Source organism: Lagopus leucura, unplaced genomic scaffold (assembly GCF_019238085.1).
Source record: "Lagopus leucura isolate 7727_CA_CO unplaced genomic scaffold, USGS_WTPT01 Super-Scaffold_100002, whole genome shotgun sequence".
NCBI lineage: Eukaryota > Metazoa > Chordata > Aves > Galliformes > Phasianidae > Lagopus > Lagopus leucura.
Window position 1 is genome coordinate 10,039,138 of NW_024962263.1, and position 15,816 is coordinate 10,054,953.

The 15,816-nt window shown below is 40.4% G+C and overlaps 1 protein-coding gene across 5 annotated transcripts in view; it reads right to left on the minus strand.

Annotated features, from left to right (window-relative positions):
- Positions 1 to 3,288: 3,288 nt before the first annotated feature.
- FARS2 (phenylalanyl-tRNA synthetase 2, mitochondrial) overlaps positions 3,289 to 15,816 on the minus strand; it is a 231,136-nt gene continuing 218,608 nt past the window's right edge. For all 5 annotated transcript variants that reach the window (XM_042869137.1, XM_042869135.1, XM_042869133.1 and 2 more), the window contains one exon: positions 3,289 to 3,639. In XM_042869137.1, the coding sequence (XP_042725071.1) occupies positions 3,501 to 3,639 (139 nt within the window). In that variant the 3' untranslated portion in view covers positions 3,289 to 3,500. The remainder of the gene's footprint in view (positions 3,640 to 15,816) is intronic.

Genomic DNA, 15,816 nt, shown 5'->3' on the forward strand with positions numbered 1-15,816 from the left:
GATAAATTCAGTGCTAAAGTATGGCCACCGATGTCCAGAAGGGAAAGAAGTGATGTTCTAAACGGAGGGCAAAATATCACCATTATATTTTTACATATCTACTCTGGATCTTCAGGAAAAAAAAAAAGCTGATTTCAAATTAGAGCAGCTGTTCGACCATGTCTGGCAATACTAGTTTATTGATGGCAGAGGTCACTGAAGTCTCAAAGGTAAAAACACAGCAATTTACTGGCTATCTCGCTCACAACACACTTCTCCATTGCAGCACCTTTAACAAGAACATCAAAAACAAATAAGTGTCACTGTACTGTAAATCTGCAGCCTAGGAATATCCCAAACTGGGGACTAAAGCAAAATCCTAAGCCTTCTAGAAATCACAGGTAACTTGAAAACTCATGGTGACTATGAACAAAATCAGCACCCAGAACATTTGAACAGTACATACCGCTCAGTCAAAGAACTCCCCAGCCAGTTTTCTTGGGGACATGTTGCTGCTTTTGCTAGAATTGATTTTTTTTTTTTTTTCTCTTTTATTAAAGGCTGCTGAAATAAAACCCAGCAAAACACAAAACCAAATGCAGAGAGTTGATAAAAACAAGCAGCAGGGCAATGTGCCTTCCAGTATGCTAGTCAGTCAGCACGTACACTACTTGCTCAAATGCTGCTGGCATGGTATTGCTTTGACATTTAGGAACCTGTCCACCTTTACTAGACGTGTAGCTCACCCAGTTACAACAGTTGTTTGCAAAGCTGATCTGTGAAAGATTAAGAGATTTTCATGAGGTAGACTGTAGGGAAGCAGAGACAAGCAGAACTACCCTGGCACCTACGTTGTTCCTGGCCTTCATACTAGTTTACATGCCTTCATGCTTCATGTCTTAAGAAAAGTCAGAGACAGGTTAGGGTAGCCCTTTCTTTTAAAGAGCTGGTCAGGGACTGTGCCAAAGGTCTTCCTCAGTCAGGCTTCTATAATCCCACCAGAGGTCTGACCAGTCACTGACATACTGGCAGCATCATCTGTCTCTGACCAGCAGTAAAATAAATCACGGTCATTACATGCTCAGATTCCCATGGGCTCTCTGTTGGTGTCCACAAGGGGCCATTTGGTTTCAAATTATTCACTTTAGAGTCCACTAGTGCCCACAGCAAATTTCCCCAATAAAATTAAGGACAGGAAATGAAGGAAAAGTCACATTTTCCAAAGGACAGCAGCAGAAAAATGCAACACTCATGCCTTCTAATCTGAAGTCTGCTTTGCTAGTAGTGATGAATATCTGCTGAAAAAAAAACAGGCTTTTAGATTAGATTAATCCTAGAATATATATGACAAAAGCTTACCTAATCCAAACATACTCAAATATTCCTATTATGCTCACAGCCAGCCCATCTGATTTTATAGACCTTAGAATCCTCCATATAATTAAATTGAGCTTGCTCCTGAAAAAGCTGTTTGTTGTTGCTGTTTTTTAATCTTAATGGTTTGCATTTTTGTCTGAAAGTTCCTGCTATTTAAACACTACTTGCAGAAGATGATCCCACGGTTTCAGGTCAACCTCACAGAAAGCTCTGCTGCAGTGATGTCCATGGCTGCGACAGTGAGGAAGGTTCACTGTCCATTTTTCTCCTCCTTGCTTTCCCCACATTTCCATGCCCCCCAAATTATCCAATGGGAACGAGGGAACTGAAGGATACGGGGAGCAGAAAATGGACTTCATCAATCAGTACATACAAAGGACAATCTTGCAACCTACTCCACCATAGACAGTCTCTTGTTTTCCCAAGAGATTATTATCCTTGCTATAGCAGGCAGATTCTAGTACACTTGCCACATGCAATACCATCAATTAATATCCACATAATTTGCTGCCCAATGTGGTAGTGTGGATTGGGCCTTATCTTAGATCAATGACTGCACAGTGCAACATTCCTCTTCAGTGATTCTCACTGAGAATCCAAAAAGGTGAAGGATGAAGGAGACAGAGCAAGATCAAATGTGCTAGACTGTATTTAGTGATCTTAGTAGACCTTACTTTAAAAATAACCAAGTAGGTTCATATGTTGCATAAATGGCACCCATTCTGTTGCCTTGCAGAAAGCCTAGCATATTGTTTTCATAATCAAGTTATTTGGATGACACAACAGCAATTTAGATTAGGATTTGTTTACACAGCTAAATATGTTGAGTAATGAAATTAAAATAAGCTTTCTGCTTCTGTCACATCTGCAATAGTAACTGGCTTCTTACGGTTGAATACAAGCCCGCTGCACAGATGTTTCTTGATAAGGTATAAATCAGTGTTAGATGCTGTTTATTGCAGAGCTTTTACTGCTTTCTTCCCTGAAGGAGGGAATGTTCCCGACACAGCAACCAGATGTGACCTGCAAGACTGCATGAAATACCATTACAAGGAAAAACAGATCCCTTATTCAATATCAGCATGTGCAACGGCTCATCAAGTAATTATCAGACCATTTGAACATCTCTGTAGGACCTAACATCATTACTGCCAGGACTTAGTTATTGTAACCTGAAAAAGCTGAGCATCTCATAAATTGACTGGTGTCTGAAGTAGGAGATCCCATTTTAGTCAGGTTTCAATCCCAAACAGTCAAATTTCTGAGCAGACACTGCTCCTAGAAAGTAAGATAGTGTGAGAGATCAAGGCAGGTGCACTTCAGGGCACTGTAAGGAAGAGCTCTCTTCTGCCATCCTGCCCCATGTGACATCACTGCTGACTATGACAGGGAACAGACGTATATTGCAGTGGTCACTGTGTCAGGAAAACTGAGATAAGAAATCTCCTCACTTGGGGAAAGTGCACATCTCTGAAAACCTCAGTATGTGGTTCCCTTAACTTCTGTGATAGCAGGGACATCCAACAGGAAAGACTCACCAATAGCCCAGCATTTGAAGGCAGCCAAAGTCCAGTCCTAGAGCATGTCTGGCTCCTTCTATGTAGCAAATGAAAGCGATGCCCAAGGACTCTGATTGCAAAAGAGCCAAACTTCACAAGGTTTGCCTCTTGGAAGGTTTCATGAAGGAAAACCTGCCATTTCTTACTAAAAGAGGGAGAGGTAGAAGAACAAAATAGTCTCTGTTCTGCTTCACTCGTTACATGGACAGAAGATCCTGTCAACGTAGAAACAATACCAAGTATTTACTGGAATTTAATGGAACCCAGGGACCAATTAACACAGAAAACCACCAGACAGTGTATTTCTTGTTGTAACAAGAGGGAAATCTCACATCACTGCTGCTCCCCACTTTCTTAAAATAAAGCGCCTATGTTTTGTCAATTATTTCTTAATAGAAATGTTTATTATTTGGTAATTTCACCATTGCCCACTTGTCATTTGTTTCATATGCTACGTTCAGTCACAGAATTCCTCTTCACTTGTATCCCACATTCCAAAAAAAAAAAAAAAAAAAAAAAAGAAAAACAGAAAAAAGGGAAAAAAAATGAGAAAACAACTTTCATTAAGGTGTCAGACCAGCAATGCTAGAACCTGCCCTCAACCCCAAGTTCTCGAACTGCTGATTCTTCAATAGCTTGATGGATACGATGCACCTCATTCTGTGTTAAAGTCCTCTCCGGGTGACGGTAAATGATACGGTAGCAATGGCTGACCTTCTTTGTCCTACAAAACACAAACCAAAAGAAGACTCATAAATACACGTGCCTACAAATGCAAATACTTGAGGCCAAACACTTACCCTCTGGACCATTTTTTATTTGCTGCCTAATTTTGTTCCTGTTGCTTGAAAATCATCTTAATGCTAAAGTACACAGTCTGGAGAGGCAGGACTGAGCTGAATTTTAATTTTGTGGCAGAAGACTTTGCTGAAGTCCACCTTATACATCCACTCAGTTTTGCTGCAGGTCTCTTGTTTTGGTGCTGTCTCCAGGGAGCACTGCGCACACACAGCCCCCTCAAACTGGTGGGGCTGGTGACAGATATATGGAAAACACCACTCAAACTCCACATGCTGGGAAGCAGCACTGTTAGATAATGTAACGCATCTCAGGCCTCACCATTCTCCAGCATGGAGGATGAGTCTCAACACAGCCACAAAAGCAACATTCATTTTTCAAATGAGGTAACACAAGATGTTCTCCTCCATCTTCATGGTCAAATTGACATATGTACCCTTCCCATGTACCATGATGGGAAGAAACTGGTCTCCCAGCAGTTGCTGTGAGGTGAGGCAGAGGTCTCCAGTCCTCACAGAGCTGCTTGGGATGGCTTGCTTGTGAAAGTGGCCACAAAGGGAACTGCCATCCTCACCCACCAACCCTGTGGCAAAGCAGGGACAGCCCAGCAAACTCAGAAGAACACAGCATGACCTGATAGCAGGAGCAAATGTCAAAATTTCTTACCCTTTGCTGTGGAAAGAAAAGACAAAAGCGACCAAGGGAAAGAGACATGGTTAGTGGGCATAATGGGTTAACAGTTGGACAAGATGATCTTAGTGGCCTTTTCCAACCTTAATGATTCTACGATTTTTTAAAATTTTAATGAAAATTAAAAAAAAAAAAAAAAGAATAAAAAGAATATTTAACGGTTGCTGAGTTAAGCAAAGGCAAGTGAATGCAAAACTAGAAGCAAAACAATAGGCTGAGTAAGAGAGCAAAAAAAATCTTTACGAGAAAGAATGCAATCCATGTTTCACTCTCCATCAAAACCAGGATAGAGTGCAGAGCTCTTGCAAGAAAGGGGAATCTCTACAACTGCAGTGCATGTATTACTGAATTTACATGGCAAATTAAGCTTCAGGTCATCTTTTTTCTGAAAACTGTTGAATGTCAGATACCATGTTTATTATGACTTTGTGATTGAAACTGTAAGGCTATACGTGCACATACACAAGGATAACTCTTAAGATACTCATTTCAACATCAGATCCTTCTAGAAATAGGCACAGGCAGTTTTCGACCTCAGAACAGCTATACCAACTTTGTCCCACCCAACTTTGGTGGGAAGCTTGCCCTGCTCCCACTGGCAGTTTAAAAACAAAAACAAAGATTAAAGCATTCCTCCATTTTTCTTTGAAGACAAAGCAAGTGAAATCTGACTCGTATAAGAAATGGCACACTATGTTTCATAAGGTGCTAGCTGACTGCAGTAACTGCTAAAAAACAGCCAAGAGCATCCCCAGGGTGCAGGATAAATGTAGAAAAGTGATTTTCAAGAGAAAAGAGGGAAGTGTAACTGCAGAGAAGGTGTTGCTCTGCTCTGCTCCACCACTGCAAAGCAGATGGGAAGAGAGAACTAGGAGAAACAAGGAAATGGAATAAGAAGGGTTCGGACATGCTACACAGAGAAATTTGATTAAGAGGAAGGGATAACTAATCGGGGCTCAACAGAAACAATTTTCAAAAAAGACTACCAAGTACCATTACAGCTTGTAACACTTTGACTTTTAACAGCATAACAATCCACCTGGACGAAAACATTTCCAAATTGCTCTGGCTGAAAATCTCTTCAGCAGCTGTACAGACATATGCCTGATCCTGAAACTCTACTATATACTGGGAATATATTGCAGAAAGGAAAGCTATTGCTACCATCTGATGTGAAGTAAGCACATGTTTGCTTAACATAGTTAAGCTGTGGTAGGGGTAGCTACAGCATAATTCCTTCACTGGTCATGGTTAAGTGAAGGTAACAATTTCTCTTGTTTGGTGTGTTCATATATTTCCCTCCCTCCACCCTAGTGAGCAGTTCATTAATGGGCAAATTAAATCGGTCACAATATGATGCTTTAGTTTCCTGTGGGAGTTCAGGAGAACAGCATCTTTAGGAGGCATCTAAATTAGGAAAGGCCAGATGTCTCAGAGAGTAGCATTGGACTGCAGTTCAGACAGCTGCAACTGCAGTTAGGCATTGGTATGGGAGATAAAACAGGGATTGCATTAAATGCAATTAATGTAAATGTAATTATACTTGAGCAATGACATTAATACTGACACACATGGCTGGCTATGCATCACTCATGTGGTTGGAATGTTACATTCTTCTTTTAGCTAGGATTATTTGCATATTTATTACTAATTAGAAAGAAGTATAATTGTTATTATATAATAATTATTATTATCTCAAAAAAAGACAAACTCTTACGTTTCAGAAAACTGAAGCATTGCTATCAAGGCACTACCAGCTAACTTTTCAAGGCAGATAAGGAAGAGTACTTCTTGATCTTTTCCCCTTAATACCTGTCCTATCCCCAAATAAAATACTAACACTATGTGATTAATCACTATCATCAGCTGCAACTGGAAACAATTATTGTCAGCAAATAATACATTTGCTGATTTTCTTTCCTGCTTTGTACGTTTGCATGTTCTGTGAGGACGCACAGTCACAGCCTATCGTAAAGACAGTTCTGCTGCTGCATAATGAACTCTCTCCTGCATGTCATGCTGCAGAATACAGATAGAGAAACAGCAGCTCTCTACCCTGACCAACAGAAAAACTGAGGCTAAAACCAAGAACAGCAGCTTCACCAGGTAAAAAATACACAAAAATAATAGTAATATAAAAAAAAGAAAATTAAAATAGGAGCTTGAGCGCATGAGGCTTTATTTACCTAAGCTGCAGGTTGCAGTCACGTGGACGCCTTCCCTCCCATTAGGCTTTAGCTGATCTCAATGTCACAAGTCTCCTCTGTGCCAGCCTGCGGCTCTCAGGTAATGAAACGCAGTGAATAGAGTGAAGCACTGCTCAAAGGGAAAAGGAAGACAGGGATGTATTCTGAGGCCACAGGAAGAAACAAGAACGCCGTCAGTGAAAAAACACTGAAGTGAAACAATGTCTCACGTCCTTTCACGCATTTTTTTGGAGGAAACAGTTTTGCCTTGTGATTTTAAGGAACTGGCATGCAGCCACATCCACGTGCTAGAGAAATGCTCACTGCCGGGTCAGATTCCCTGCATGAGGCCGTCCTGAAGGTCGGTGTCTATGTTTCGCTATTTCAGCCTGTATCTTTGCACAGCTAGAAATTAAGGAACCTCAGTCTCCCAGCTGTCTAGTAAAATGATCATGAAAGTGAGCTCACACTGGAACTATGGCTAGAATGAAAGGCAATAAAAAACAATAGCTATGTGTTAGCTTCCCCAGCATAGAAATCCACTGATGGATGCTTTCAATACAAACTGTCTATACAGCTGATCCTAGAAGCTACCAACAGCCACACAACTGGATCTGCAGCCACTGGGGAAGCTGCCTCTGTGGTTAGATAAAAGGAAGACACCAGGTCTTTCGGTAACCAAAACATTACTTAAGGAATAAATGTCAGGTGTTGGCTTTGTCTTACTGACATACAGTACTGTAACAAGAATTCCCCACCATGCTTTTGTAGAAGGAGCTTTAAAGGGCAGCAGTGAGCTGGAGGAAAAAAATCCCAAGCACTTTTAACTGTGTTCTACTTTCTGTCTTAAGACAGAGACTTCTGTATGGAGGTTAGCCCTGCTCTTATGTGGGTGAGGACAAAGGAGAATCGGGCATTTTTCTAGAAAGCAGGATTTGCTTTGAGGAATAGAAGACCAGAGATGACAATCTCCCACAGCATCTAGGGGTGAAACAAGGAGTCTCTTCTGTATGTCAAGCAATGCACTAAGCAGTACTACTCACCACCACTTCTGTATTGGACCTCTTCCTATACACGTGACACCACCACTGTTTAAGATTCTTTTCTCTATATTAACTGAGTTGTGTGAATGAGGTTCTTGGAGGCTCTCCTGCAACAGCAATTTGCATCCTATATTCCAAAGAAAGTCTTGTTTGTGAAGGACTGTCCTATGAGGGATGACGTGTAAGTATTTTCTCTTGCTAACATTGTAGCTGCTGCAGCCATGCAGAGAGCACAGCTTTGACTTTGCCTTCTGGCTCAAACAATTCTAGAATGGCTCATGTGGAAATTATTTAACTGCAGAAATGCCAAACATGTAGATAGGTATTCTCAACTTATACTTCTCCAGATATGGAGTCTGACTTCCTTTGGAACCAGAAAAACACCTTAAGTTTACAGCAGGTAAAACTCCCCTATACTGAATGCTCCAGCCTACAAATATGATGTTAAACCCTTAGTGCTGGTGACACCACAAAAATCCCTACCAACATCCCAGAAAACTACTTTAAGGAAAGCCAATAGAAGCTGTATCTGTCTATGGACCCATTTAGTTTGCAACGAGGCTAATGAGTGAGACTACCTTGGATACACAATTCAGATACAGCCACCTACATTTGTTGTCTGAAATCTATGGGAAGGAAGGCCTCCACAACTGGTAGATTTTGGCTACAGTTCCTGCAGAAAACACATTTAAGAGCTATAACCTCTCTTTGAGAGAGGTTATATCCAGCCAAAGCTTTTTGGTTATCCAGCCAAAGCTTTTCTCTCCAATTTAACTGAAGCCTGCTTCTCCACTCTCCTGTGTTAAAAAGACACCAAAAACTTCAGCATCCAATAGCACACAGAAAATGCAATTACCTTTTCCTTTTTGTTTCATGCTTCCAGACCACATCCACCACTATTATAGTAAGCGCAACTGCTAAATGTCATACTATAAATTTTAAATTGACAAATTGCACTCTTTGCTAGGAACCACATCATGGAAAATGGCAAAAGGCTTGTGCTATATACCTTACTGTCAAGGCCAAACAATTCAATTACCATGGTGATATGCATGTAGAATATAGCTGTAATTCTCTGAACAAAGGCCTTTCCCAGAGATGCATTCTTATCTGTCCTTTCAAATGCTAATACTCCATTTCTCTGGAAGAGTGTATTGTATATAAGAGCATATTTTTTTAAATGGACACGTTTTTGTTTAAACTGATTTTCATGCTAGGGAAAGGCACTAGATCACCTCCAGAAGAAAGAATTGTTTTAAACCCACAGAAAGCAGGGAATGGCCATTTCTGTTGAACAGCTGATACCTGGCAGAAGCATGTTCAGTTTCAAAGACAGTTCAGCTCAACATAATCATTCTGAGATCCTCAACATTACTTGACCACTGCGTTGGTTGTTATTTTCTTTGTGGTTTTGATTGTAAAAGAGATGTGTGCTCATTGAGAGAGAATGGAAGATAGCTATTCTATTTCAAAAACTTGAGACCATAATGGACTTTTTGCTATCTTTTATTTGGACATGGTGAAATCTGCACCTGAATACAGAACCTTGAACCTGCTTGTCTTTTTCACTCTTCTTTTCTTTAATATTAATTCATTTTTAAGCTCATCTCTTACTCTTGAAAAAAAAAAAAAGGTAAAAATTCTGTTAATAAGGTTACTGAGAGAAAAAAGATCTGAATGGGATGTAGTGGCAAAGCACATAAACAACATCTGCTAGTGAAGTTAATGAAAGCTAGACAAAAAATGCAAGCACTGAAACTTGTTCACCTTCTAAGTCCCTGAGATGCTCTTAAGTATCCATAAATAGGATTTAAACAGTTTTCAAGTATCTGAACACTTGGTATATATAATAATTTTCCTCTCCTACCTAAATCTGTCACCTAATTTCTTACACGTCAGAAGAAACAGAGATCATAGAATCATTAAGGTTGGAAAAGACAACTAAAATATCTAGTCCAACTGTCAACCCATCACCACCATGCCCATTAACCATGTTGCCCAGTGCCATATCCACATGGCTCTCGAACACCTCCAGGGATGATGACACCACCACCTCCATGGGCAGCCTGTGCCAGTGCTTCACCTCTCTTTCTGTGAAGAAATTTTTCCTAATATCCAACCTAAACCTTGCGTGGCGCAACTTGAGGCCATTATCTCTTGCCCTATAACAAGTTATCTTGAAGAAGAGGCTGACTCTCAGCTCACCACAACTTCCTTTTAGGTAGCCATAGAGGGCAGTAAGGTCTACTCTGAGCTTCCTCTTCTCCAGACTAAACAATCTCAGTTCCCTCAGCCAATCCTCATCAGATTTGTGATCCCACATCAGCTTCGTTGCCCTTCTCGGGACATGCACCAGGGCCTTGATGTCTTTCCTATAGTGAGGGGCCCAATACTGAATGCATTACTGTGGTGTGGCCTCAGCAGAGCTAAGCACAGGGAAACAATCGCCTCCCTGCTTCTGCTGGCAACGTTATTTCTGACACAAGACAGGATGCCATTGGGCTTCTTGACCACCTGGGCACACTGTTGGCTTGAGTTCAGTCAGATGTCAACTAACACTCCCAAATACTTTTCTTCTGCACTGCTTTCCAGCCACTCTGCCCCAAGCCTGTAGAGATGGGCTTGTTGTGGCCAAAGTGCAGGACTCAGCACTCGCTTTTGTTAAAGCTCGTACAATTGGCCTCAGCCAAGTGATCCAGCCTATCCAAACCCCTCTGCAGGAACCTCCTACCCTCATGCAGATCAACACTATTCCCAAATCAGTGTAATCTGCAAAGTTACTGAGGGTGCATTCAATCCCCTCATCCAGATCATCAATAAAAATATCAGAGTTTGTCCCTATATTTACCCCTGGAAAGCACCTCTGGTGACTGTTTGCCAGCTGGATTTAACTCCATTCACCACCATTATGAGGTGAATGGCCGTCCAGCCAGTCTTTTACCCAGAGAAGAGTACACATGTCCAAGCCATGGGCTGCCAGCTTCTCCAGGAAGGGACAAAAAAAAAGGGGGAATTACAGTCAAAGACTTTACTAAAGTCTAGGTAGATTACATTCACAGTCTTTCCCTCATCCACAAGGCAAGCCACATGGTCATAAAAGATCAAATAGGTCAAGCATGACCTGCCTTTCATGAACCTAAACCCAGTTATATAATGAAAGAATGTTTCACAAGTATCATCCAAAATAGGAAGCCTCTTGAGTGTTAGATGCATTCACTAAAAGCTCAGTGAAACTATTCAGTTATTTATCGTTTGGCCCAGCATTTTGGTCCCTATCTACTTTTTTTCATTTCAACACACCATCTTAGTTTGCTGATGAATGCCAGCAAAAGAAGAACCAACATGAGGGTGGTGTGAGGCTCTTCCCTCTCACAGCTCCCAGCACAAGGGAATCTTGCAAACAGAACAAGTTACACAATAAAACCTGAAAAGATATTTCCCTGGTGCACTGTTACAGGTGTCTCAGTAATAGAATACAGTCAACCCACCTCAGATCCAAGCACTTCCCGTTAAAGAGTTCTAAGGCCTCAAAGCGCCAAAAGAAATGGAATCTCATTCAAGGAACAATGAAACATCATAGTTGTGACGTATAGGAAGAAAAATGTCATTCTCCATTATACCGAAAGAATATCCAAAGTCTCCATAGGATAACAAGATAACAGGTGACACAAAATTTTGCTGCCATGGAAAGCCAGAAAAATATTGCAAAGCCATAGGCTTCAAGATTGTGGTTAGGCTTTTTATTAGTTTTGTTTTTAAAGCAGTTCATTGATTCTTTGAAGAAAGTAATGCTCAGTGGTTGTACCTCAGGTATGAACCAGTCTGGTATGAAACCAGGATAGACTCCAGGTATACACCAGGATAGCACTGGTGCAAACTGCTTGTCCTTCTCCAATCCCTCTCTCTTTGGGAAAACCATGTATCAAGCACAGGTATTAAGGAGTTGATTCCACAGGGATTTAAATATGAACTGTCAGAGATGTCCCATTATCATAAGACAAACTTTGCTCTCTCCAATCACATGGGGCCTCTTCAGTTTCTAAGGGTTCACCACTCCATCCAGTGAGTTCAAAATCCTGCTCTAAATCCAGGGAGATAGGCTAAAGTCTGAGTATCTTCAAGAGTTGCAGACACCACAGCAACCTTGGAGCGCTCACCATGCCAGAGAGAAGCAACTTCATGCACTTTTAATGGAATGAGTCTCTCAACTTACCAAGGCTGAGGCTCTCAGGAATAAAAGGAAGCCCTGCAGTGGGCATCCACATAAAGATCAGAATGTCTGCAAGCTGATGTGGCAGAATATGGTTAAAAAACTAACTTCTTCATGGTTACCACTATACATGGACTACACAAGTGGAATAATGATAGGAAAAAGCAAACATTCTGATACAAATACAAACATAACGATCCAGTGAAACAATTGCTACTCACTGCAGTGGAAAACAAGAGAAGGTAAAATATTTGGGACATTTAATTATGTGCTAAACATAGAAAAATAATTGGATACTGAAAGCATGAGAGAAAAAGTGATAGTCTCAGCATCGCACAAGACACAACACCTGTTGTGTGTACAGCACAGAGTTTAATTTATCTTTGCTTTACCTGGATTTAATTGTAAAGGTTCAGTGACAAATGCTTTTCAGTGTCTGATCGGGTTTTCACCAAAACAAAATGCAAAGGGCAATACTTTTTGTTGGTTTTGTTTAAAATTTGATTAATAGAGACTTAAACATTTGCCAACCCAGCAACCAAAAGAACAAAGTAACTTGATTTGGATACTGTGCCTCATAGGAATTGCTGCTTTGCCTTTTCTCCCTGTGTAGTTCAGAAGCCACAGCAAAACTACATTTCCCATGAGAGGCCAAGGCAAAAAATTCCCATCATGAATTACACCCTTTTCTAGGTTTTCAAAAGAAATTTGGTTGACATAGTTGATAAAGAATGAGAGCATACTGAGGAGAACAGAAGCATACATTCTGCATACAACACTGAAAGTCCTTGCAGCACTGGCAGTTAAAGTGTTCTGACTGCTAGCCAGCAAATAATACCAAATTCTCACAGAAAAATTTACATTTTCAGTGAGTAAAACACAACAAATCAACGTATTTTCTGTCACTGCTGGCTCTGATGCTTTTTTCACATTTCTGTTGGCCTCCTTCACAAATGATTTAAACAGAGAATAAGGCAGCTTTGGCAACAATAGGCCCTGTGGATCTGGAAGAAGTTATTGACTTAGAAAATACAGTGCACTGCCTTCCAGGACAACTGGCTGGTACTGAAGCAGGTCAGGGACTCAACCTGCTTGCAAAAAAAAAAAAAAAAAGACTTTAGGTAATATTGTTGCAGAATTGTTGTGCTTCTTGTGAAAAGATATATTTACATCCCCTTGAAACAAGGTAAAATGAAGAAAGGGGGTCCGGTCCTGCATCTGCCAAAAAGCAGTATTAGTTCCATCGCTGGTCATTAGTCACAACAGCATCACTGAAAAGTTTCCAACCACTGGCAACCAAAATGCCATCTGGAAGCACTTAAGAGTGACAACGTATCTCAATAATTTGAACAAACCCAACGTGAGAGGAGAATGTGGACTCTTTCAAATGCTATCTAAAATATTTATAGTAAAAATGTTAAATGTGATACCTTTTCAGTTCTTCTGAGTGAAAGATCAAAGAAGAGAAGTATAAATATTCAGCAGTTTTTTTCCCCCAACTACATGGTAATACTAAAGGCTACAAAAAGTATTACTAAAAATAACAGTGCTGCCAAATTCAAACATATTTCATAATCGAGAAAAAAGGGAATTTATATGAGAATTTAAAACAATTCATTCTCCTAAGAAATGAAGATGGATAGGAGTGACAGCATCTCCATCGAGCACTAGCAGAAATCATGGTCTACAAATTTAGGTGGCAGACAACTGCACGGTAAGGACTGAATGTTGGTTTAGGTATTTATGTAGCTTTCATCACTGATCAGTGGGTTTGTCCTTACCACATCCAGTTCCTTTTACATTTAATTATAGGCGAAGTAAAGAGGGACATGGCTCTGGATGCAGATCGGGAACCTGTAGCATTTTTCCAAAGTCACACAGCAAATCAGTGACAGAGGAGGGGCATGAATGAGTGCAGGCACAGGCCCTCTGAGTTACCTTTCTTTCAAGTTACTCTTCCCGCACATGCACGCTTTCAGTTACTTGTCTTTTCTACAAACTGGATAGCAGTCTTGGAAATAAAATGGGCTAAGGCAGGAAAAAACAACTCATCCCCTATACAACGGACAGGATAACCAACGGTGTTGTTTGGCAGGTGACAAACTAAACTTAAATACAGGGAAAACAGGTGAAGGAGAGGATGGAAGAGAAGATTTAACAGGAGGATACAAGGGACTTCAAGATCAAGAGCGGAAGTGGAAAGAAATCATTTGTCCTTTTTGTGTAAAAGCAACAAATTAAAAGCAGGCTGCAGCACTTGAAGGCAACTCAAAAACATCTGTACACCCGTGTGTGCAAATACAGGGAGTTTCTCAATGGGCTTGCTTACACAGTACCTGTAAAAACTAGTGCAAATTCTTCAGCTTTTCACACAGTTAAGTGTTCTTTATTACTTCCTTCCACTCCATATATGATTTTTCCTTCAGAATTGTCAGATTCTATGAGCCTTAATCTGGGTAGCTGGTTTTGTTTTGAAGATACAGAAATTCCCCACTTTCCTTCCCTGAGGGTGGTTTAGTTTCACACAGACAGTCACAAGAAACCTGTTTTTATTGCTTTTCTGACAGTTGCTGCCTTGGGAAGACAGCTAAGAAAAAATCCTTCAAGTGAGGATGACTATTGGCCAGCAGACTGAACTATTATTAACACACAGGAAAACTATCTGACTGTTAAATAGGTTAAAAAAGAACACCACCAAAACAATAAAAAGAAATGAAAAAACTCAAACCCTCTTGCTGGGTCCCATCAGCATTGACAATACACTCACACCATCACGTAAGACAAAAACCCTTTGTCTTATCAATGAGGCTTGCCTGGTTATTTTGAATAGAGGATGGTGGGGAATGTTAGTTGTACTGAAAGCAGCCAAATGATGACAATATGTAGCAATCAGGTGCACTGGACAGAACTTCTACAGCTGTCAAAATGAACTTTAGTTTGGAAAGTTCCAACTGATGCTTGGCATCTGTATCATTAATATTATGCCTACTCTGTAAAAAGACAAAAGAAAGGAAATGTGAGTATGATACCGTGCTTGCACAGTGAATGCCTCCTATGAGAAGATGATATGAGCATCCCTTGATGAAATACAATGTGGACATGAAGACCAATAGGTTAGGGGACAAAATGAAATGATTCGTTAGTAAAATCTATGAAGTTATTGGTCTGCTACTCAAGAAAGGAAGACATTGATACATTACCTTAGAAAGACCAACACACCATTTTTGCTAAGACTTCTTTAAAGGCCAACTGATCCTCTAACAACTGGGAAATAATATCAGCAAAGAAGGGATAAGATTTCAGCCCAGGATGGGGAATACACAGTGAGCACTAGGCTAAATCTAATGCTCTTAAATCGCCCAAGTCTGATGATCTTTGCTGTAAGATATTTAGAAACAAGTGGAAGACATCCCACAGCTGTTATCAGTTGTCTTTAAGGTCACTTTGAGGTTACTTGGAAGGTAAGTAAGATACCAAATGTTTGGAAGATATCACAGTGCTTATTTCTGAAAACGAAAAAAACAACAACAAACTACCTAAAAAACCAGGGGAGCTCTAGATCAGTTGTTTTTACTTCAAATACCTGGAAAGACTCTGGTGCAGATAATCAATGCAATTGAAAGCACATCAAGATATGGTGGTTGACGCCCCGTCCTTGGAGACTTTCAAGGTGAGGCTGGATCAAGCCTTGGGCAACTTGATCAAGCTGTGCATGTCCCTGTTCATTGAAGGGGAGTTGGTCTAGATGACCTTCAGAAGTCACTTACAACTCTAAGGATTCTATGATTCTGTAATTCTACGGATATAAAGAAAGACAAAAAATAGAATACATATGCAGGTATCAAGCAAATTCAGCCAAGACAATATAATTTCCCAAATTTTTAGGCTAGTTAATAAACAAAAGTATAAATTGCAGCAAGTAGCAAACATGATACGCATGTAGGGATGTGTACACAACTTAAGAGTCTGCTAAA